This window comes from Pseudopipra pipra, chromosome 18 (genome assembly GCF_036250125.1).
Source record: "Pseudopipra pipra isolate bDixPip1 chromosome 18, bDixPip1.hap1, whole genome shotgun sequence".
Lineage (NCBI taxonomy): Eukaryota > Metazoa > Chordata > Aves > Passeriformes > Pipridae > Pseudopipra > Pseudopipra pipra.
The window spans coordinates 6,991,501-7,015,345 of record NC_087566.1 but is presented as its reverse complement, the minus strand read 5'-3'; the positions used below and the strand labels follow the sequence as shown (position 1 = coordinate 7,015,345).

General features: G+C 59.3%; 2 protein-coding genes across 7 annotated transcripts in view; both read left to right on the top strand.

Annotated features, from left to right (window-relative positions):
- The window catches only part of SEZ6L (seizure related 6 homolog like), a 36,884-nt gene extending 26,579 nt beyond the window's left edge, over nt 1-10,305 (top strand). For 2 of the 4 annotated variants that reach the window (XM_064674849.1, XM_064674846.1), the window contains exons 4-17: nt 1,217-1,409; nt 1,934-2,119; nt 2,571-2,736; nt 2,867-3,033; nt 3,826-4,020; nt 4,110-4,248; nt 6,332-6,528; nt 7,689-7,883; nt 8,000-8,191; nt 8,426-8,620; nt 8,981-9,013; nt 9,147-9,261; nt 9,495-9,597; nt 9,898-10,305. In XM_064674849.1, coding sequence (XP_064530919.1) covers nt 1,217-1,409; nt 1,934-2,119; nt 2,571-2,736; nt 2,867-3,033; nt 3,826-4,020; nt 4,110-4,248; nt 6,332-6,528; nt 7,689-7,883; nt 8,000-8,191; nt 8,426-8,620; nt 8,981-9,013; nt 9,147-9,261; nt 9,495-9,597; nt 9,898-9,927 — 2,106 coding nt within the window. In that variant the 3' untranslated portion in view covers nt 9,928-10,305. The remainder of the gene's footprint in view (nt 1-1,216; nt 1,410-1,933; nt 2,120-2,570; nt 2,737-2,866; nt 3,034-3,825; nt 4,021-4,109; nt 4,249-6,331; nt 6,529-7,688; nt 7,884-7,999; nt 8,192-8,425; nt 8,621-8,980; nt 9,014-9,146; nt 9,262-9,494; nt 9,598-9,897) is intronic. The other 2 variants (XM_064674847.1, XM_064674848.1) reach the window with 2 other exon arrangements.
- A 4,910-nt stretch (nt 10,306-15,215) lies between these two features.
- On the top strand, nt 15,216-23,845 carry ASPHD2 (aspartate beta-hydroxylase domain containing 2). 3 transcript variants are annotated; one of them, XM_064674843.1, is made up of 4 exons: nt 15,216-15,357; nt 17,692-18,797; nt 21,066-21,179; nt 22,225-23,845. In XM_064674843.1, the coding sequence occupies exons 2-4, from the start codon at nt 17,912-17,914 to the stop codon at nt 22,332-22,334; spliced, it is 1,110 nt and encodes a 369-aa protein (XP_064530913.1). In that variant the 5' UTR covers nt 15,216-15,357; nt 17,692-17,911; the 3' UTR covers nt 22,335-23,845. The 3 variants fall into 3 exon arrangements, with proteins under 3 accessions (XP_064530913.1, XP_064530915.1, XP_064530914.1); XM_064674845.1 differs by lacking the exon at nt 15,216-15,357 and adding an exon at nt 15,382-15,614; XM_064674844.1 differs by lacking the exon at nt 15,216-15,357 and adding an exon at nt 15,676-16,243.

The following is a 23,845-nucleotide window of genomic DNA, read 5'->3' as shown; positions in this document are numbered from 1 at the left end:
TTCCCAATTTCCTGGAGTGATTTGGCTCTCCATACTTTGCATGATGCCATCATCACCGGAGGGAGCCAGCTGGGGAACAGGTTTGGCTGGAGGGATTTCAGAACAAAATGTGTTAGAAACACCCTGGGAACATCTTTGCAGGGATTCAGACCCAGCTGGGGAAGCAAAACTCTGTCCTGGTAGGAGCTGGCAGGAAGTAGTTAGCATTGTGTGGAGCCCACTCAGCATCCCTGGATCCCATGTTCCAAATAATTCATCCCAAATAACACTTCATTCCATTTATTAATAATTAGATCTGATCCATCCCACAAGCTGCGATGTGTGCCAGCTGTGCTGGGGAGGCACATTTCTGGGACAAAACCTGGAAAGGAAGGAATGACCTGGGGCAGGTTGGGGGCTGGGTTTGCACTGAGCCCATGTTTCTGATGATGCTTTTATCTGCCAGGACCCAGCACCCTGCTGAAAAATAATGGCAAAATCAGCTCCTCCTGGATTAAAACATGGGCTGGGGTGAACTCAGGCATACTCTGACCCAGCCTGGAGGTGCTCAGTCCAGCCCCACAGCAAAGATCAGGCTTTTCCAGGGATTTTCCTTCAGGTCAGGCAGGGAGTCATTTGGTGGGACTAGGGTGGTTTCTCCAGAGGAAATCTCCCTCCTCCCAGCAGAAAGGCAGAGGATGCCAAGGGCTGTGTGGGGGTCCATGTAGTGCCAGTGGCTGTGTCCTACCTTGTGGGCCAGGGGGAGGTGGCATGGTGGTGACAACAGCCACCAATCCCTCCAGTCACAACATCATCGGGAGCGCTTGTAATCACAGGCTGGGCTGGGTGCTAAATATAGAGCCCTGGGCTCGCACACTTAAGGAAACAAATGATCTGATGAGCATCTTTCTGCTGAAATATGAGCCCATTTATTAAGCTAAATGGACGTGAAATGCAAATGTGAGGTTACTGCTCAGCTATTTCCAAATAATAATTAAAGGCTTTTGGGACTACTCATTAGATGCACTTGCTGTGTGACTCCCCACCACTCCCCCCACTTGGTGGGGTGAGGGATCCTGGGGAGGATTCCCGGTGCACAGAGTGGATGGTGAGCACCGAACAGAGGGAGGGCTGTGCTGGTGCAATGCTCTGTGGGCACTGTGTGTCCAGGGCTGGGATGTGAGCCCTCACCTGGAATCCTTCACCCGCAGCTCACAGATCTCTGCTCCCCCCCCAGGTCAAGAGTGTGAACCTGTCTGACGGGGAGGTGCTCTCCATCCGCGGTGTGGATGGTGATGCCCTCGTGGTCCTGGCCAACCAGACCCTGCTGGTGGAGGGCCAGGTGATCCGCAGCCCCACCAACACCATCTCCGTCTACTTCCGCACCTTCCAGGACGAGGTGGTGGGGACCTTCCAGCTCCACTATCAGGGTGAGTGTCTCCCTGATGTGGGTAGGGGTGGGATGGGGGTCAGTCCCATTGGGCTGCAGGGGTGGGAGGATGGTGGGCTCTGCCTGCACAGACCAGTTGGGCTCCTGTTGCACTGCCTGCCCATGCTCAGAGCATGGGGTGGTCAAGGTGTTGTGCCCAGAGCAGACGGTTCAACGTGCCCTGATGTCTTCAACTCTGGCAATGGCTGTGCCTTTCACGCCTGCCTTGCCCTGTTTCTGTCCCTGTGCAGCAGCTCTTCCTACACACACTGAGACTGTGAGTCTATTTTTTACCTCGAAGAGCTGTAAAAAATAAATGAGTTCAAGCAAATTATTTTTAAAATAGAAACTGGGTCTGGGCAAGAGCAGTAACAGGTGAGGAAGCAGCAGAGCAGGGGGTTGGCACCTGGCAGCCAGGTCTGTCTGTGACACATGGGGACATCCAGCACGTCCCTACGTTCACCCCCCTGCGGGGTGGCTGGGAGCAGACGAGCCCTAAACTCCAAATGGGTGTGCTTGTTGCAGTGTTTATGCTGAGCTGCAACTTCCCACGGAGACCTGACTTTGGAGACGTCACTGTGATGGATTTGCACTCGGGTGGAATTGCTCACTTTCACTGTCACCTGGGCTACGAGCTGCAGGGTCCCCGGGTGCTGACGTGCATCAACGCGTCCCGGCCGCACTGGAGCAGCCCCGAGCCCATCTGCTCAGGTACGCTGCACACCCTCAGAGCTAAGGAAAACTGGGGTCCACAACCAAAATGTAGTCCCTTTCTTCGTGCCATGGGTCGAGTGAGGTCCTGGGAGAGAGTGAGAGTGATGCCCAGCTCTGCACACAGTGCAGCCCAAGGTACTGCTGTTGGCCAGGCAGTGACTGCAAAATCTATCCCCTCATTAGGCAGGAAAGGAACAGGAAATTATAGATTTTATGTGTAAGTGCAAGTATATATGTGTGAGTATAAATATGTACAGATAGAGCAAAGCTAAACCAGGCAAGAGGTTTGTGCATTAGGGGCTGAAGAGAGCTGGGCAGGTGCCAGCAGAGGGGGTCATCCATGGGCTGTGGGAGTACAAATGCCCCCGTCCCCTCTGCCCTGCCCCATCCCCTTTGCCTTGCCCTGTCCCCCTGCCCATACCAGTGTGGCTGTGCTCTGTTCTGACAGCTCCCTGTGGAGGGAAGGTCCACAATGCCACCATCGGCCGTGTCCTGTCACCCAGCTACACTGGGAACCAGTCCAGCAGCATGTACTGCGTGTGGGCCATCGGGGCACCCCCGGGACAGAAGCTGCACCTGCATTTTGAGAAGCTCCTGCTGACCGAGAAGGACAGGTGAGGGTCCAGGAGCCACCTGGGTTTGGAAGTTCCCAGCTGGTCCCAGCTCCCCTACCTCAGACCTCCTGGGGCTGGGTGGGACACAGGGACTCCTGTCCCACGTAACGTGCCGTGTCCTGCCGTGCAGGATGGTGGTGTACAGCGGGGACACCAACCAGTCTGCTGTGCTCTACGACTCGCTGCGTGCGGAGAGCGTGCCCTTCGAGGGGGTGATCAGCGATGGCTCCTCCATCAGGATCGACTTCCTCGCGGAGGAGCCCGCGGCCGCCACGGCTTTCAACATCCGCTTCGAAGGTGCTGTGTCCTCATTGCGGTGCCCCGGGGGCAGTGCCCCGAGAGCTGTGCCCAGCCTCAGCCAGCACACCCGGCCTCGGGGCGCTCGGGTAGCTACACATGGCTGCAGGAGGGGTCTCAGCTGCCGCTGGCACCAGCAGACCTGGTGCTCCCCTGTGCTACTGTCCCTGTGGGCACACAGGGTGACCTGAACCTCATGGGTGCTGTAAGAGCTTTGGGGAATATATTTGTCTAGGAAAAAGTAGGGAAAGAAATAGTGAAATGGCATTTCCTCCAGCAGGAAAGCTTGTTGGTGAGCTGAGTGTCCATGGGACATGTCTCCTGTGGCAGGGATAGGGCTATCCTCCCACTTACCCATCTGCCATCCTCCAGATCCATCTCCTTCAGGGACAAGGTGCAGGACCAGCCCTGGAAGCTCACACAGCTTTGCTCCAGTCATTTAGGTGGATCCCACTGGAGGATCATTCCCACGGGAGCCCTGTGCCCTCAAGCAGGCTCGGTAGCACTCAGTAATCCCAGGGTGGGTGGCTCAGCAAACATAGTGCCTGGAAGTGCTGTGAGCATGTCCCCACAGGAGTGGGGTTTTGTTAAACCTGCATGGCTCAGGGCAGATAAATTGTTGCTAATCCTAATTGCCTGTAAAACGTGCCATGGAAGAGGCTGTCCATGCTAGTGGGGATGCAGGGGTTGGTTCCTGGCTGGGGACAGTAGCAGAACCTGGGGCTCACCCAGTGAACCCCCAGAGAGGAAAGAAGCTCCATGTCCCTGTGGCTAACAGGACTTCTCTTCCAGCCTTTGAGCGGGGCCATTGCTATGAGCCCTACATCCAGAATGGGAACTTCACCACCTCTGACCCCACCTACAACCTGGGCACCACTGTGGAGTTCACCTGTGACCCCGGGCACTCCCTGGAGCAGGGCCCCGCTGTCATCGAGTGCGTCAACATGCGGGACCCGTACTGGAATGACACGGAGCCGCTGTGCCGAGGTCAGTCCCTGTGTCACGGGCAGTAGTGGGCAGTGAGGGTGAACACCCCTGTGACCCTGCTGAGCTCTGACCACCTCTCGCTCTCGCAGCCACGTGTGGGGGGGAGCTGACCGCTGTGGCTGGGGTGATCCTGTCCCCCAACTGGCCGGAGCCCTATGCAGAAGGGGAGGACTGCATCTGGAGGATCCATGTGGGTGAGGAGAAGCGACTCTTCCTGGACATCCAGCTGTGAGTAGCCCAGGACCTCAGTATCTGTCCCTGCCCCAACAGAACACAGCCCCCTTTGCTGTAGTATCCCGCTCTCCTTGCCCCAGGGATCTTGCACCATCATGGGATCATTGAATCCCGTAATGGTTTGGGTTGGAAGGGATTTTAATGCTCATCTCATTCCTTGTCATGGGCAGGGACACCTTTCACTAGACCAGGTTGCTCCAAGCCCTGTCCAATCTGGCCTTGAACATTTCCAGGGATGGGGCAGCCACAGCTTCTCTGGGCAGCCTGTGCCAGGGCCTCACCACCCTGACAGAGAAGAGCCATGCCATGTTCCTGTTCTCTCACTCAGAGCTTCCCTAATCCCTGTTGATGCACTTAGCAGTGTGGGCAGGACTGAGTGCTGCTCCCTGAGTTCAAAGCACTGTTACACCATCCATTGCAGCAGTTTATTGCTCCTTCAATGGCTTTGGAACTTGCCACAGGGAGTGACGACACAGGAGCACGTGGCCATGTGCCACGTGGGGTGACACACAGCACCATCAGGAGCTGGGTTATATGGGGTTAGGAGAACCTGGGGGCATCCATGAGCTACAAACAGCTGAATCTTTGGGCTGAATGTGAAATACAGGCACTAAGGGAGCAGAGCCCAGCAAGGGGCTCAGCACAGGCTGAGCATGCCGGGATCAGAGGGAACGAAATCTGATGCTGGGGCTGGGAGCCCTTGGCATGGTAATGCTGCCTCTGTAGAGGGAGTCTCCTTTGATGCTATTTTGGGTTTTCAAGAGGAGGACGTGTTTCAAGTAGAGGCTTAGAGTCATAAAGGTTTTAAAGCTTCCCATAAAATCCCAAGTCAGAGCTCCCAGTGCACCTTTCCCAGCTCTGTGGGTGCTTGGGCTGAGCAGAACTGGAGGCCAAGTGATTTGAAATCATCAGACATAAATGTCACTGAGAAAATCGTGTTTGACAGAAAGCAGAGATTTACTACAAATGTCAGCTTGCCATGGGGATTAGCTGGGCTCCTTCCAAGAACATTCCTAATAAGCCGTTTGAGTATCAGCTCAGAAATCTCCTGTGGGGCCAGGAGCACCCTGCTGCTTCTCCCCTGGCCCTCTCCTGCCCTGGGGAAGGGGAGGATGGGGGTGTTCCTGCCTCAGCCCCTCCTGTGCCACCCAGCAGCAAAGCGCTGGTGCCGGCTATGCCCCCACTACTGGTGCTGGCTGCGCTCCCAGCGCCGGAGAGCCTTGCTGGGATGCGGACTCGGCAGGACAGCGAGCAGGGAGGGGAGTGTGGGTGCCCACTCTTGGGGCTCATGTGATCCGTTCAGCCAGAGAACCCGCCTGGCAGCAGCGCTGGCACCAGAGCCATGTGTCCCCCGGGATGTGCATCCATCTCCTGCCCTTGGCCTGGCAGCGGGGCGAGAAGGCGAGCCCACCCCATCCTCTTCGGCTCCAGGGCAGCCGCATCCCCGCCGCAGCCGGGGCGGATGGATGCTGCGGCGGATGGATGGATGGCGCTGCCCGGTGTCCCCGGCAGTCCCCGCCATCCGCGGGCCGCCACTGCGCTCTGCTGGCCGCGGGGACGAGCGCGGCGCCGCCGGGACCGGCACTTGCACGGGCAGGGACGCGCTGCCCCGGGAGCCACCGGCACCGCCCCGACCTCGACCCCCGGAGCCACACCCGGAGGGCAGAGGGAGCCGTGGGGCTGCGGCCCAAACAGGCGGGGACGGGACAGTGCCACAGTGCTGCCCAGCTGCCTGAGGAGGGAACAGGGAATGGGATAGGGGCAGGGACAGGATGGAGATGTGACAGGTATGGGAACGGGGACAGGTACAGGATGGGGATAGGATGGGAATGGGACAGGGACAATATATGGACAGGGATGGGGACAAGAGAGGGATGGGGATGGGACAGGGACAGTATATGGACAGGGATGGGGACAAGAGAGGGATGGGGATGGGACGGGACAGGGATGAGCCACAAGGCAAGTTTGCTGCACTGCAGTGTTGGGGCAAGTGATCACCTCACTGCCCTTTGAGTCCCACACCATTGCATCCTGTTTGGGTTCCTTGCCCTGCTCTCTAACCAAACTCTCCTCTCAGCCTGAACATCACCAACAGCGACATCCTCACCATCTACGACGGGGACGAGCTCACCGCCCGCATCCTGGGGCAGTACGTCGGCAGCAGCGGCCCCCAGAAGCTCTACTCCTCCAGCCCTGACCTCACCATCCAGTTCCACTCAGACCCCGCCGGGCTCATCTTTGGGAAGGGGCAGGGATTCATCATGAACTACGTAGGTAAGGAGAGCGGGGGGCTGGTGTGTCCCCTGCCCTTGCCATGAAGGTGGGGATGTGACACACAGCCAGCCCAGGCTGTCCAGGTGCCAAGTCTGGAAGAGGGAAAAACGGCTGTGACACCAGCATTCCACATCCCACCAACCTCCTGCAGGACCCCCAGCCCAGCCGCAGGTCTCTGGGTCAGCCAGTTCTGGGGTGTCCCTGTGTGCCTCCCTCCTCCAGGCTGGCAACAAGGTAGTGGCATTTTTGGTCCCTGTTAGCCTTGGTCTGGCCCAGAAGGAAAGAAATTGCTGGAAATGGGGATGCAAGATCCCCACACACACCCTGCCAGGCATAAGCTGATGGCAGAGGACGTCACTGAAGCCAGTCCCTGGGTGGGCTTTTGAGATGGATGTTCCCAGCTCCCAGCTCCTTGCTCCAGAGTGGCTCAGAGCACCTGGAGACATCTGTTCCATTGTCCTCTGGGGCAGCCCTGTCTGCCAGACTGGAGTGGGGAGTGCCCACACAGGGGACAAGTACTGGGGAGGGCACTCCTTCCCCATGGCTGCCTGTGGCCTTGCTGGCTGCCTCTCCTCCTCCTGCCTTCCCCTGCCAGACTCCTTCCAAGCATGTTTTCCTTGCGCTGCTGACAGCCCTGGCTATGACAAAGAGAGCAAACTGCAATGCAGAGCACCTGTGAGGCTGCAGGTCCCTCCTTGGTGCTCTGCAGCACACGGGGTCAGGCTCAGCTGTGGGCACAGGGCTGGGGAGGGCAGGGCAAAACCAGGAGAGTAGGGCACAGACCCCTCACCTGAGCAAACCAACCACAGTACCTGCACTGATCCTGCACCTGCAGCCAGAGTTGAGCCTGGTGTTCCCAGGTTGTCCTGACCCCAGCACAGGTACTGTGCCCATCTGAGCCCTTTGTCTGCTGGTAGGATCAGGGCTGGGGAGGTTTCAAAGAGCCCCCATCACCCATTGCTGCCCCTTCCCTGTGCCCAGGGGTTGCCACCTGCAGACCAGCTGCCAGCTGTGGCTGCGCCATTTGTGGACTGTGAGGCTGGAGAGCTCTGGGGAGGGAGAAGCACTTGGGTCATGAGTCTAGGTGTGGTGGCTCCAAGGAGGGCAGTGCCATGGGGTCTCATTTGGTGAGTGACAGCCAGAATCCCTCTTGGCTGCAGAGGTGTCTCGCAACGACTCCTGCTCTGACCTGCCCGAGATCCAGAACGGCTGGAAAACCACGTCGCACACGGAGCTGGTGAGAGGGGCCAAGATCACCTACCAGTGTGACCCAGGCTACGACATCGTGGGGAGCGACACCCTCACCTGCCAGTGGGACCTCAGCTGGAGCAGCGACCCCCCCTTCTGTGAAAAGAGTAAGTGCCCCAGCAAGGTGCTGCTGTCCTGGTCCCACACCCCCGTAATGGTGCTGGTCCTGCCGGGGCTCCCTGCTCCAAGGGGACCCTGTGCTCAGCCATCCTCTCCTCCCCAGTTATGTACTGCACAGACCCAGGGGAGGTGGAGCACTCGACCCGCCTCATCTCTGACCCAGTGCTGCTGGTGGGCACCACCATCCAGTACACCTGTAACCCTGGCTTCGTGCTGGAGGGCAGCTCCCTGCTCACCTGCTACAGCCGCGAGACTGGGACACCCATCTGGACCTCACGGCTCCCACACTGTGTCTGTGAGTTTGGGTTGTCTCTCCTGCTCTCCTGCAGTTCAGCTCCTCTTTAGAGGTCCCAGGGAGTCCTTCCCTGAAGCTGGGACCTTTCCCAGCAGGGAGGTGGTGCAGAACTTTGAGCTACCTGGAAGCAGGATGGGGTGGGACTTCAGGTACTTCCCACTGCCCTCCAGGGTCTTTTTCTCCCTTAGTAGTCTAAGCCCTGAGCTAACCCCGGATTGTTTCATTCCCTTTCAGCTGAGGAGTCACTGGCCTGTGATAATCCAGGACTGCCAGAAAATGGGTACCAAATTCTTTATAAGCGCCTCTACCTGCCAGGAGAGTCCCTGACCTTCATGTGCTATGAGGGCTTTGAACTCATGGGGGAGGTAACCATCAAATGCATCCTGGGCCAGCCGTCCCACTGGAGTGGACCCCTGCCCATCTGCAAAGGTAACGTGGGGGGCCTGGGGGACTTGGGGATAGCTCATGCCTCTGTCTCCAACTTGGGAGAGCCCAGGGACAGCCCTTGGTCTGGCTGCAGACCTTGGCAGGTCTCTGGCTGGGAGCTGAACTCATCTGAGACCTGGAGCTTCCCTGGCTTTGGGCTGAGTGAGCTCTGCTCGACCCAGCCCGCTCAGTCCTGGCCATGTACTTACAGACACCAAAAGTTTATTAAAATTTGGGAGTTCACAGTGTGGTTTGGGACCAAATGGGGCAGGAGACCCTGAGTCTGGGCTCCTCAGCAGCCAACCACTGCCAGTGCCCAGTCAAACCCAGCTACATACCAGTAATTCTCCATTTCTCTTCCAGTGAACCAAGACAGCTTTGAACACGCTCTGGAAGGTGAGCGATGCGGGTTTGCTGGATGTGCAGGGACCTGAGCCAGGGCCTGGTGGAGCCTGGGAGGAGGGAGAGAGGCAGAGAGGGGATCACACGGTGCCTGCAAATGCCAACATAATAGATCTTGTCCTTTCAGTAGCAGAAGCTGCTGCAGAGACATCGCTTGAGGGTGGAAATATGGCCTTGGCTATATTCATCCCAGTGCTGATCATCTCCCTGCTGCTGGGAGGAGCGTACATCTATCTCACAAGGTGGGGATACAGTTGGGCTGGGGACCATCACAAAGCAGGGGGGACACGGCCAGGGCTGGCTCAGCATTGCCGTGCCCTTGCCAGCTGCACACCCTGGGCATGGTCCTCAGGAGTGCTTCGGGGCTCTTGGGGTGCTGGTGGGGGGCTGGGATGGGGGAATTGGCAGATGGAGCTGGTCACGTTCTGCTCTGGGGTCGGTCCGTGCAGCCCAGTGACTCCAGCATCTCCCACAGGTGTCGGTACTACTCCAGCCTCCGCCTGCCACTCATGTACTCCCACCCCTACAGCCAGATCACAGTAGAAACAGAGTTCGACAACCCAATTTATGAGACAGGGGTGAGTCCTTCTGCACCTGTCCTCCTTGGGGACCCTCCTGAGGGGTTTGGCTGGGTGGGCAGCCGTGGGATGAGTCCAGCCACACTGCTGTGGGAGTGCTGAGCAGCAGGGCAGGAGTCTGTCCGTGTTGGTCACTCACCAGGAGCTGGGTCGGTGGTGCAGAGGGTGAAGGGCCCTAACTGGGAGGGCATCACTCCCCTGAGGACAAAACAATACCCAGGATCTTTCTTGCTGCCTAGGAATGGGGAGATGATCTTGAAATGCAGCTGCTGCCCTCAACTGGCTTTTCCTTCCTTTCAGGAAACACGAGAATACGAGGTTTCGATATAAGGACAGTGGTAAGAGAGTCTCCGGCTGTGAACTTAATGTGCTCTCATAGAACTTCCTCAGTAACTAATCCAGAGGCCACGTGGAGTTTGGTTGGACCCCCGGACCTGCTGTTGTCTTTCCTTTTGCCTCTTTATTGAAGATTTTACTGTTTTCTTCACTGTATTTATTCTATTTAAACTGCGATAGGTGTGCTGCCAAGCCCTGGGCACAGGCAGCAGCGGGAGCCGGGGCAGAGCTGGGTCCTGGTGAGGCCTGGGGGGCACGGGGGTACCTGCTGTGTCCCCCTCCATGGCAGTGTGTCCCCTGGTACTGCCCACACACGCAGAGGGATTTTTGCGGTTCTGGTGTTGTTAAAAATTAAAGATGTCTCCATTGCAAGAGCCTGCGGTTGATTGCTGGGAGCTGAGGTAGCGCAGGGTCCCCTGCAGGGTTCCCATCCTGCAGCTCCCAGCTCCCCAAGTAGGACCCTCACCCAGGGGCTCGGGTGGCATTGGTGCAGGGATCATCCTTGCTGCAGGGCTCAGGAAAGCTGTCATCCAGGGAGCCAGGACAGCCTGGCACTCATGAGGCACACGCTGCGTTCTTGTCCCACTTTGCGTTGGATGTGGAGAGGCAGGGAGCCAGGACTCATGGGGTGATGCTCTGCGGAGAAGCACCAAGCAGTGACCCCCGGCTGCTGGCCCAACAGGGTGGGCAGCCCTGGAAGCTGCCCTGCAGCGAGCGGAGCTCTGTAGCTGGTGGCTCTGCTCATACCAGTTGTTCCTCTCAGCAGCACCTCCAGTCACCCTGCCAGGAACACCCCGACCCAGTAATGGCCTGAGGCCACCCCTTGCCCCCCTGGCAGCAACTCAGGGTAAGCAGGATGGGCTGGGCTCCCTGTCACCGCTCCTTCCACTGCAGGAGGGTCTGCGGCCGACCCCGGCGTCCAGAGCTGGAGCAGCACATCCCACCCAGCACCTCCCGGATTAGCACCTGGCTGGGTCTCACAGCTGAGCAGGAGATGGAGAGGGGCAGGGAATGAAGATGGAGGTATATTGGGGATGGAAGGCAGATGGGATGCGTGGGGCTCTGACACAGGACACCAGCCCGGGGGGAGCAGAACAGCCCCTCAGAGCTGGTCCTTAATCCCAGTTCCACCCTTGGCATGCCCTGTGCTCCTCCATCACCTCTGCCAGAGCCAGGCACTGGCAGGGCCACCGTGTCTGCAGGGACACAGACCCCAAAAGGACACCCTGTCCCTGTGCCCCCTATGCCACAGCCCCCAGCCAGCCCCTGGGGAGGGCAGTGAAGCCACCACCACATCCTTGGCTGCCAGTGTCCTTCTTTTGTCCTTGTAGAACAATCACAATCGCGGGAGGCTGGGTTAGCTTGGGGTGGTAGTGCAGCTCTGCAGTGTACAGCTGGGATTTGGGGTTTTTCCTTTAAAAACAACGAATGTGTGTTTGTAATTTGTAAAGGTTAAAAAAAAAAAAAGAGAAAAAAAAAAGAAAAAAAATGTGCCAAAAATGTATGATGCATTTCATTTCCCTTCATACCTGTCTGTTTTTATAAGAACAATGTGAAAATTGCTGGGATTAAATATTTTTGAACATGATAAAGTAGTTCCGTGGGAAACTCTAGCGTTCAGTATAACCTCGATACCAATTGTTCTGTGTTTTTAAATGTCTGAAATCAGTTTGCAGAGACTCAGGCTGCAGGCTGCAGCGGTGCAGGGGAGAGTGAGGGCCGGGCATGCTGTGTGCCCTCCTGTGGGATGGTGGCCCGATGCCACTTGCTTGGCTCTGAGTGCCAGATCCTGCCCTGGTGCAGCCCCATAGTGCCCCTGCTCCTGTGGGATGGAGGCACCCAAGCCCTGCTGGGACACGGAGTGAGCTGGCACAACCCTGGGGACATCTCCCCCCAACACACCCTGGGGGAGCCAGCGCTGGCTCCTCCTGCACCCTCTGAACTCAGCATTGCCCGAGGCACTTGGGACCCCACAGGAGACTTGTGGCCCTGTTATGGAGGACATGCAGAAGGTTTGGGGGAGCCCTGTTAGCCCATTCCCTCCGGGCAGGGGGTTTGTGGGGATCCATCCTGCGGGTGCCCTGCTCACCCATCAGCTGCCCAACTACCCATGGCTGTCACCTGGCAGCTCCTATGGCTGGGGCAGGACAGCTTTCCAAAACCACAGGAAGAACATGGTGGGACGGGGGGGGGCTCCTTGGCCTGCCCCCCTCCATACAGCCTCAGACCAGCTGCATCCCATAGGCATGGCTCAGGGAAGATGCCAGGGCTAGGTGGGAAAAGTCCCCCTGCTGCTCCCTGGGAGCCTCTCCGGGCTGAACTGCTCTGGTGGCTGTCGAGACAAACCTCCAGGAGGTTTCCCCCCAGCATCAGGTGTGGGTAGGACAGGGTCATGTGGGGGGACCCTGAGCACGGGACGCCCTGAGCATGGTCCTGCTCAGGAGTCTGGTGGCAGAAGGGTGGCTGTCACCTCGCCAAGGAGCAGGGCCACCGGGATACCCCAGTTGAAACAGTGTTTCCTGATGCTTGCAGAGTTCCTGGTGTCCCTGGAAGCGGGAAGGGAGGGGGATGGTCAGGGAAATGCCCTTTCCCAGGGCATCCACCCGTCCAAGGAATCCTGGGGTCTTCCATCCATCCCCGCACCTCCCTACACAAAACAATGCAACAACCTTGCCCTCTCTAAATGTGCTTTTAAACAAGGTTATGCTGTGACATCGATAATGGCTTTGCATAGCAGCTGCCAGGCTAATGCACAGGGGGCGAGGGAGCCAAAGCTCTGATGCAGAGCATTCCTGGGGGAGGGAGCTCGGGCTATTTTTGGACAGAGATTGCAAGAGAATTAAAGTGAAGGGAAAAAAACCCAAACCCTTGATGCTGCCGTTCCTCCTCGGTGACGTAAAGCCGGAGCCAATCTCTGGCCTCACGCGTTGTGCTGCAGATGAAGCTTTGTCTGGGCACAGCAGCCTCAGATACAACTCACCTCCCGCCCTGCACTGGGCCAAGCAGGGGACAGAGTGTGTCTGTGCCATGGCAGCCACATGGCTGAGGGACCCCCGGGGCTCAGGGGATGGAGCTGCAGGGACCCCTAAACTCCTTTCCAGCTGCACTGCAGAGTGGTGAGGCACAGCATCCCTGCCCGCTCTGGGGGAGGCACAGCATCCCTGACCAGCCTAGAAGAGCTGGGAAAAGCCCTGGGATGCCCTTGGCACAGTTCTACCAGCGACACCCTGGCAGGAGCCCAGTACGCGGGCAGACTCCTGGCTCCAGTGGTTCCTTCTCCCTTTTCACGAGATGTCCTCCTGGGGCACACACTGCCCGTATCCTCCCCTCAGCTGCTGCCAAAACTGCGCCTGTGTTCTGCCAGGGCTGGGATTTCCTGGAGTGTTTAGGCTGGAGATGGGAGAGCGCTCCTGGAGGGGCCCTCCCTGTGCCGAGGAATCACAGAATCATGGAATGGTTTGGGTTGGAAAGCACCTTTAAAGACCATCCATATGCACCCCCTGCCACAGGCAGGGACACCTTCCACTAGACCAGGTTGCTTCAACCATCCAACCTGGCCCTGAACACTTCCAGGGATGGGGCAGCCACAGCTCCTCTGGGTAACCTGTGCCAGGGCCTCACCACCCTCACAGGGAAGAATTTCTTACCAATATCCAATCAAAACCTATTCACAGTTTAAAGTCATTCCCTCTTGTCCTGTCATTCCAGGCCCTTGTCCAAAGTCCCTCTCCAGCTCTCTTGGAGCCCCAGAAGAAAGCCAGGGGCAGGTTGTCCCATAGGGAAGTGTTGAGTGGCAGAGCTGGGGACCAGGGCCGGGGGGGCCAGCAAGGACAGGGAGCAGAAGACAGAAGGAGGAGAGAAAAAACGAGAGAGGGCCCAGAGCTGCGGAGCCTGCGACTGCTGACAGAAGGATGTGTTGTCTGACAGGAGCAGGAGCTGCTGGCTGAGGCTGGGGGTCTGGGAAGGAGCAGGATGAAATAAAGCAACACACAACGCTGCCAGGGCCCTGCAGCAGCAAACTGGGGTGGGGAATGTGCTGGTGGGAACATGGGGAAGCAGCAGGAGCAGGTAGGAGGCAAAAATGCATCAGGACAGAAAACAAGGAGCAGCTTAGGTCTGCAACAGCAGGGGATAAGGTTGCTCAGAGGAAGCATACGCACACCTGAGGGGCTGAGCAGGGAAGTTCTAGTCCCACTTCCAGAGCCCAGCTCGAGCTGTGCCAGAGGAGGATGCGCAGGCACCGGATGGCCAAACCTGCAAAACAAGGCAGGGCTTTCCTTGTGCCAGGAGCAGTGACACGTGTCCCACGCAGCTCCACGTGGCACTGCGAGGGCAGGGCAGTGTGCTCTGCCTGCACCCAGGCTCTGCCTGCAGGCAGGGGAACGGAGGAGGGAGGGCTGGAGCACTGGGCCCCCTGGGGCCCTCGGATCTGACAGCAATGGCTGAAGTGAACAGGCTGGGGAGGAAAAAAGGAAGCAGGAAGGCTCACAACAAACTGTTTCTCCACCAGCACTTCAAAGTTGTTAAGGGACATCCCAGCCTGGGAACAGCTTCCTCCCCATCCCAGGTGCCACAGCACATCATCACATCCTCGCTGAGGTATTCCCTGGCTGCCTGCATCCTAAGCATTGCCTCCCTGGGAGTTCCTGTCCTCTGCATGCCAGGTGCACTCATCCTTGGGGACCAGCAACCCCTGCATCCCTAGGGCTGCAGCCCCAGGGGCCTGAATCTCTGGAGCCAGTACTTCCCGCATCCCTGAATCCCTGGGTGCTGCATCCCTGGAGCCAGCATCCTGCACATCCCAACTGCTGCATCCTGTGTCCCTGGAGTCAGTCCCTGTAGTCCCGTCCCTTGGGTGCCTGCATCCCTGTGTGCTCCCACCCCTGGGACCACCATCCCCGAGGCCAGCATCCTCTGCACTCTGACTGCTGTAAATCCCAGTGCCTCAATACTTGAAGCCAGAGTCCCTGCACGTCCCCTGCACCTCGTGGTGCCCCCGCACCTCCTGCGCTCCCGCCGCTGCAGCCCATCCCCTGTGTCCCCGGGGCGGTGTCCCGGGGTTCCCGCCGCCGGGATGGGCACTCCCTCGGGGACCATACCCGCCGCCTCCAGCCGCTCCACCCCCCGGGACCCCTCCCGAGTGCCGCAACCCCGCGGCTCCCCCCGCCCCTCCCGCCTGCGCGGTGCGGGAGCGCGGTGCGGGGGCGGACGCACCGCCCCGAGGCCGCGGCGAGGGGCGGGCGCGGGGGCGGGCGGGCGGTGCCGGGGCCGGGGCCGCAGCTGCCGCCCGGCGCGGTCCCGGCGGGGGCGGTGCGGCCCCTCCTGCCCGGGCTGCTGGGAGTTGTGGTCCGCTGCGGCGGCGGCAGGAGGAGCGGAGCGGCGCGGAGCGGAGCGCGGCCCCGCACGGCCCGGCGCGGGCAGCAGGTCGGTACCGCATCGCATCGCATCGCATCACATCGCATCACATCGCGGGGGGGCCGCGGGCGAGCGGCGCGGGAGCGGAGCCCGCGGCGGGGGTCGCAGCCCGAACACCCCGGCCGGGGCAGGGGCTCGGCGTCGGGAGGGCGACACGGCCGTGCCGGGTGACAGCGCGGCAGCAGGTGCCACCGCCACGCCGGGTGATGCAGCCACACTGGTGACACTCGCTGACGCTGCCACGCTGGGTGACACCATCACACGGGGTGAGAGCAGCATGCAGGTGACACCGTCACACTGGTGACACCGCTGGGGTGGCATGCTGGAGGAGAGGGTGAAGGGAGCACCCATGGCTCCAGCTCCGGAGTGACAGTGGGCACTTCACCTCACCCCAGTGCTCCTGCTCCTCGTGCCTCTCCCAAAGGCGACGCCGGCCGTGCTGAGCTGAGGACATCCCTGCCATGCATCCCCGTCACCACAGGCCCACGGCCTGGGGATCCCAGCCAGGCTGAGCGGAACCCACTGCCTCCGGGAGATGCCAGGGCCACCACGGAGCCACCAAGATGCAACTTTGTGCTGCATCGAAGCCTCTGCCTTCCTTATGTAACGCAGCTGCTGCTGGCACGGTGCTCGCCTCCACGTCCTGCACAACTTCGGTGCAACGTGGAATTGATCTCCTCTCCCTGGAATGGCTCTGCTGGTATCATTAGCTGAGGAGCCTTTTCTGGGATCTGAGGCCAGGGGTGCTGGATGCGACCACCCGTCTAATTGCAGGGCTGTGGCTGGAAGTTGACAGCACCTATTGGGTGCCCCGGGCAGGTCCTGGCCATGCAGTGTCCACTGGGAGTGGTGCCGGTGTTTGGGGCCCTGCTTCGCTGCCACAGCCCCTGCAGAGGTGGGTTTGGGCAGGTTTGCAGTGGGGTGTCTGTGCAAGCATAGGAGGCAGCTCCTGGGATGGATCCCATGAAGTCTCTGCCCAGAGGAGACCAGGGCTCTCCAGCCCGAGCAGGCGGCACATGGGCATAGGGGCTTTGATCTCTTGCTGCTCTGATGGTTTCCCCCTGACTTTCCGCCTTTGAGGCACTGACAGCAGCAGTGAGGCCGTGTTTGTGCCATGCTGCCCTCACAGGATGTGACTCTGGCCTGGGGACCCCAAGGCTATCGGACCCCCAGCTCTGCCCCCCCATGCCCTCTTTGTCAGTCGGTCTGACCGAGCCTGGCTGCTCTGCTGGAGTAGCTCCCTGCTCGCCTGTCAGGGTGAGAGCCACCCTGAATACAGGGCTCTGCTGACTTTCCTGGCACACTCTGGGCCTGCAGGGAGCATGAGGGGGTTGTGTTGGCCTTGGGGGACACCCCTGCGACCAACTCTATGGTTGCACCCCAGGAGCTGAGGCCTGGGCGAGAGAAACCAGTGTCTGGAGGGATGCCAGCTGTGGGGATGGAGGAAAGTTATCTTAGGATTCCCAGGAGGCTGTGACGTGCCACGTGGATTGCAGATGCTGGGACGGGGCACGCAGGCAATGTGCTACAAGGAAGTAGGGTGTGTAGATATCCCTCCCTGGGGTTTAACTGCCTGAAACCCATGTCCCCAGCACTGCACAAGGTCCCAGCTGCAAGGTCAGGTCCCTCCTGCAGCCCATTCCCATCCCCACTGATAAGGAAATGCATGTGTAGAGGATGCAGGACCTTGGTATGAAGGGCTGGGAAGGGTTTGGATGACTTCCCTGGCTCATAAACGCATCCTGCTCCTTAGAGTAAGTGCTCTCACAGATAAGCCAGTGAAATCAAACAGGCCAACCCCAACCTGCCCCTGTTGCCACCATCCTGACATGCCACTGAGGGTATGTGACCTTGGCAGTCTGGCCAAGTGCTGGGCTCTCACACAGCTCAGTCTCTGGAGGGAAACTCACTTCAGAGCAGTTAGATGGAGGGGATAAGCTGATGTGCTGCCAGATAGGGCTGTGAAGTGTCTATTCCCAGTGTCTATTCCCTTATCAGCCAGATTTCAGAGATGATAAGGCAGCAACTTAGGAGAGAAATGGGAAGAAGAGCAGGAAGGGAGATGGTCCCTGGGCTGATGGAGGTGGGCTCTGGGTCTCCCTGCTACCTCTCATTTGTATATTTGTGGAAGATCCTGTTGGAAGGGGTGTGGGTTTTTCTTGGCATGGGATGAGGTTGGGCTCCTGGGCAGGGAGGAGGACTTCTCATCCATCATCCCCTCCCAGAGAAGCTGGTGTCCTGCACAGCCCCAGCACATGACCCTGGCTGTGCCCCTTGCACTGTCTGCTGCAGGGACTCCAAGGGGCAGCTCCCTTCCTAATACCTCTGGGTTTCTCTCCCCAGATCTTCCCTCCAGGAGAACCTTCCAGGATGATCAGCCCAGGAGCACTGCTGGGGACCCTCCAGGCACATTGGTGCTGACCCAGCACTGGGACCCTCAGGCAGCCTGGCCACCCCCCTCCCCGGGTGCTGCCATCAATGCAGAGCTCCCAGGAGTGCACGGGAGAGCCACCACTCCACTTCCCCATGGCAGCTCCTTCCCACTGCACCCCGGCCCAGCTGCATGGTGTGGGTGCCCCTGAGGTCCATGAGGACTGACCGCCGGGCCCCGCTGCGTGCACCCACCCACTGCGGCACCACCATGTCTCTGGAGTGGCTGATGGGCTGGAGCTGGTCCCTGGATGGACTCCGGGATTTCATCGCCACTGGCATCCAGTCTTTCCGGGACTGCGACGCCACCGCCCTGGCTGCCGTCGCCTGCTTCCTGGTCCTCTTTGTGTGGTACTGCTACCACGTGGGGCGGGAGCAGCCCCGCGCCTACACCACCGTCAACGCGCTGATGCAGAGCGCGGAGGCCAACGGGGTGCAGAATGGGTACGTGTACTGCCACTCGCCCGAGTGCGTGCGCTGCACCCACCACGACGGGCTCAACCAGAAACTCTACCACAACCTGCAGGAGTACGCCAAGCGCTACTCCTGGTCCGGCATGGGCAGGATCCACAAGGGCATCCGAGAGCAGGGCCGCTACCTCAACAGCCGGCCCTCCATCCAGAAGCCAGAAGTCTTCTTCCTGCCCGACTTGCCAACCACACCCTATTTCTCCCGGGACGCTCAAAAGCATGACGTGGAGTTGCTGGAGCGCAACTTCCAGACCATCCTGTGCGAGTTTGAGACCCTCTACAAAGCGTTCTCAAACTGCAGCCTCCCGCAAGGATGGAAAATGAACAGCACGCCCAGCGGGGAGTGGTTCACCTTCTACCTGGTGAACCAGGGCATGTGCGTGCCCAGGAACTGCCGGAGATGCCCACGGACGTACCGCTTGCTTGGGAGCCTCCGCACCTGCATTGGCAACAATGTCTTTGGGAACGCGTGCATCTCCGTGCTGAGCCCGGGCACTGTCATCGCCGAGCACTACGGACCCACCAACATCCGCATCCGCTGCCACCTCGGTGAGTGCCCAGCGCCGTGGCTCGTGTTCTCTGGGGGCAGTGCCGGGGCTGCAACAGTGCCTGGGAGCCAGAGCTCCAAAAAGGCCTATGGCATCTGGTGCTCTTGGGGTTCAGCCGCCAATTGCAGCCCTGGGGGGCTTAGGCACCTGCTCTGCTTTGGCGTGAGGGATATTTTTAGGGCTTTTGTGGCAGCAGCCTCCTCAGGAGAAGCTGGTGCTCAGTCCCTGGGTATCTGACATCCCCAGAGTCCTCAGCTCAGCAGCAGGAGGGTTTCACCTCCTCCTCACACCAACCTGGGGCTGTGGGCTCTTGCCAGTGCGAGATACAGGGCTGATTTTGCACAGAGGTCTCCAAACGCCCCTCACTCTTCAGGCAGGCTCCCCCCCCATCCCAGGATGTGGCTCAGCCTGGGGTGCTGCTCCAGGGACTGTGTTGTGCCACTGGCAGCTCCCCACTCCTGGGATCTCAGGTGCTCTGCGCGGGACACAGGTGGATGGAATCAAAGATGCTGCTTTGGGGTTTGCAAAGATGCAAATGATGGTTGAGAGGTCCTGGGGGGTCCCCTCTGATGGGTCAGGCATTGAGTTGGTGGCACAGTGCTCCCTGCTCTGCAGACACTGGGACAGGGAGAGCCCACACGGCACAGATGGCCAGGCTGGCAGTGGCACCGATCCTGCCGGGGGAGGCACCGCACGGGCTGGCTGGCAAATACCGAGCACGCCTGTTCAGCCAACAACTCGGGTAAACACACCCAGGCAGTGCTGGCCATTTATTTGGAAAAGGAGTCATTTTCAGAGTTGATCCCAGGAGCTGCTGGGCAACTGGGACCTGCCCTTGCTGGTTCCAGGAGGAAGTCTATCACTGACCCCTCTCTCTGGGGCACTCAGTTCTCCCCTCACGAGGGGCTGGGAGCGGTTCCTGGGAGGGGGCTGATAAGGTCCAGGTTGGCTCAGGTGAGCACAGCTGGAGCACACATGCCCTGGACACTTGGGAGATGCAGTTTGTTCCCTTCTCCTTCTACCAGGACACCGCACAGTGCCAGGGGCACACAGACACCCCCACCTCTGTGCTGGGGACACGGTTCTCACTGTGCCCAGGATTATTAAGAGATAACCTGCCCTTTCAGACAGCTTGCTCTGCAAAGCCAGTGCAGCCATTGGCATGGCTGAATCACTCTCGAGGATTTACTGCAACCCCCAGGCACGGGCACCAGCTCTGCCTCTCCCTGGGCCAGGGGAGCATCCCTGGGATGCGAGTGCGATGGAAGGGCTGCAGGCTGCTGCTGCCTCCTCCCTGCATCCCCTGGTTGTTCTGCTCCCCCTTTACAGCCTCTCCAGCTGAGGCTGTTGTGCAGGGAAATGGCTTTGGGTTTTGTAGGCTTTGAAACAGCAGCTTTGTGCTCCCAGCTCTACCTGGCAGCTGGGAGTCCCTGCTGTGCTCAGTTTTGGCATCGCTCTCGGTCCGTTCTGCTCGTTTGCTGCATCGTTACCATTCAGGAGCCACGTGAGCCCTGACCCCTTTCTCTGCCACAGCTGCATCCTCAGGGCAGGTTAGCTCTGCAGCAGCTCCAGTGTCCCCTGCACTGCAGGGGGTGACGGTCCTAATGCAGGTGGTGATGGGATCAACCCTTGTTAAACTGGTCTGGCTTGTGCTGGTATCATACAAAAAGACCCATTTTATTTATATAATTATCCTTCTTCCTGTGGCCCTCACAGAGCTGCTTCTTTACGAGGGTTTTGTGACGCCCCTGAATTTCTGTCCTTGCAGCCTGGTGGGTCCCCCTGTAGCAGCACTTGGGGTGGGGACCGAGGAATGGGGCAGGTGCTGAGTGATGCAAGGTCCATGGGCAGCTTGTGGCAGAGGCAGAATTGAGCCCATTTGCCAGTCCCAGTGCAGCAGTTCCTGCTTTCCCAGCCTTGCCCTGGGCAGGGTCAGCACAGCAGAGCTGGTCCTGAAGCTGGAAAACCTCCCAGGAGCCTGGTTCCCTGCACACATCCTGTGGTCCTGGACTCCAGGGACTGGGAAGCTGTTCCAGATACAAAAGTGAGTGCCTGTGGTGCTGAGCTCACTGGGGACAGCAGGGGCTGAGCTGCACCAGGCTTGGGGTTCAGGTGGCTCCCTGGAGGGAAGTTGACCCTTGGCAGCAGCATGGAGCTCACATGGAACTCACGTGGGGCCCATATGGGGCTCGCTGTTTGTCACTGCTGCCCTGTCACAGGGAACACAGCACCACCTGACCCTCCTTGTTCTCTCTCTTTGTGCCTGAAGGTCTGAAGACGCCCAGCAACTGTGAGCTGGTGGTGGGGGGTGAGCCCCAGTGCTGGGCTGAGGGCCGGTGCCTCCTCTTCGACGACTCCTTCCTGCACACAGCATTCCATGAAGGTGAGCGCAGGTTCAACGTGTGCAGCCACACAGTGTCCCCTCTGGTGCCAGGGGCCAGGGAGGAATGGGTGGGCAAGGACACCTGTGCCCAGTTCCTTCTCCTGCCACAGTAGGACAGGAGGACCTGCCTCCCGCTGGGCTTGGACTGCTGCTTCCCTTGGCTTGCACCATGTGGCAGCAGCCCTGCTCCTGGCACTGGGGGCTCACCCATGAAAATGCTTCCTCTGCCTCAGGGCATCTGGTGCCCCTTTCCTGGCAGAGCCCTGTAGCCCCCCACAGCCTGCCCAGGGCTTGCTCCCATCCTGACTTGCTTCTGGTGCTGCCACAGCACTGCCAGCCCTGCACGGGGCCTGGTGATCCTCTCCCTGCCCAGAGGTCCTCTCCCTGCCATGGCAGCCAGCTTGGAAAGGCTTCCTTCATTGCCGAGCTGTGCAGGGCAGCTCAGGCTGTGATGGCACAGCCTCGGCATCCTCTGGCCCTCGCGCTGCCGCTGCAGCCGCCCTGTTGCAGGAGCAGCTCGATGCTGACGTGACAGCGGCGCCTTTGTCTCCCGCGCAGGGGGAACAGCCTCACTCCCGCCTGGATTGTTCCTCCCTCAGTCGCTGACAGAGGCTGTTCCACTTCAGCTCTCCCAGATTAACCGGCATTAGTTGCCGATGACATAAAAACATCAAGCAGAGCTGTTCCCCACAGGGGAGCCTGTGGAGAGAGTGAAAGAACAAAAGCTGTTGCTTCCACCTAACCCGGCTGTGGAATTGGGAAGCGCAGCTCCATGCAGGGCTGCAGGGCCAGGAAGGCTGGAATGGCGCAGCAGCTGTTCCCTGCAGATACAAGGTGCAGCTGCAAGGAAGGCGAGCGCAGCATCCTGCCTTGGCCCTGCCAGGGGAATCCTCTGGGTGCCCAAAGCAACTCTGGAGCTCCAGCAGAGAGGACCCTGCCCTATGCCAGCTACTGGAGGCACTGGGCTCCCAGTACACAGGTGTTTACTGGGGTTGCACTGGGCAGGTGCCTCCCTGTGCTCACCCTGCGCTTCCATCCCACCCAGGTGCCCCGGAGGATGGTCCCCGCGTGGTCTTCATGGTGGACCTGTGGCACCCCAACGTGGCAGCTGCTGAGCGCCAAGCCCTCGACTTCATCTTCGCGCCGGGACGATGACGGCGCTGCCCGGCCTGGTGGGCTCAGGGCAGCCGTGGGCAGGCGGCTGTGCCGGCTCGGCCCCGCCACAGCTCCGGGGCCACACTGGAACCTTCCTCCCAGCACACGGCCTCGGTCCTCCCTCCCGAGGGCCCTTGTAAATGGAAACTGTGACGTGTATCAGCGCCCATCTCTTTCCTCCATCGTTGGCTTCAGGGATTCTTTTCTCGCCCCCGCCGTGGCTCACTGCCCCCCATGCTCCTACGTGTTCTGTTGCTACTGTGTTTTGCAGTGTTCAGAAGTAGAGTAACAAACCCAAGGGTGTTCGTTTGAATGTAATAATGTAAAATTTCTCGTGGTCATCAAAGGAACAACACACACACACACACACACACACCATAACAGCCAACCAGCCCAGCAAAGCATTCAGCCTGTCCTGCTTGGCTGCAGTCTGGGATGGATGGACAGACGGACACTGGGGGCTGCAGTAGACATGGTGCTCCCTCCTGGGTAGGAGCTACTCTGGCTGAGGCTGATGGGGTGGACAGGGCAGAGCTCTGCTCATACAGAGCCCTCCCACCATGAGCTCAGGGGCTTTTGCTTCCTCCCCCATCTGCTAGCCCGGGGCCCCCAACCCTCCTGTCCTCAGAAACTCCTTTTGTCACCCAAAAAGGGAGCGGAGCCCACTGCCTCGAGCTGCAGGTGCCCCCAGCCAAGCAAGGCAGCGAGCCCAGGGGTGCCCCAACATGCACCCTGCCAGGGGACAGCACACACAGCCCTGCTCTTCAGTCTGACCAAGGGCATTATCAATCGCCCAAATCCCCTCCTTGCTCTATCTGCAACCTTCAGTTTTCACAGCTCCAGCTGAGAAGCCCTGCAGGGGTAGAGATGCTGTTTGGGAACACAGAGTAGGGGTTTTGTCTGTCCATAGGAAGAAAGGAGGTCATCATTCCTTCTGGGAGGTCACCATTCCTTCTGCTGCTCCATCTGCTTTTCTCGAGCCAGGGCAGGTGCACACAGCAGCAGCTCACATGGACCTGACCCCAAAGGAAAGGTTCCCAAGGCAGAGGGGTTAACACTGCAGCTTGAGGAATGAGCCCCCCACCCTGGGGTCCTGCCTGCTCAGCGACCACCTGCTTTTCCTGAAGGCACCCAGCATCCAGGGTCTGTTTGGGGGACAGTTTATGACATCCTACATGTGAAGCACAGCGTGCTGTGGCTGCTCACCACTGTCCTTGCTGGGGACCGCTCAGCTCCGTGCCCTGCTGGGGAGGGAACACAGCCCTGTCCCCCTACAACTTCTTTACAGACTTCTCAGTGATTTGATTGCGAGATAAGGCAGAGATTTCAAATACATCTGAGATATTTTTTACACCTGTCTTGTTACAGACTATCTGAAGTGCATGATTTCTACTCGCATTGGCTACCTGGCCGCAGGCCCTGGGGAAGCAGGTTGGCTCTGTCTGACAGTCGGTAACATTCATAAGTGGATAAGCAAAGATTATCAATAAACAGTTGTGCTGAAAACAGAA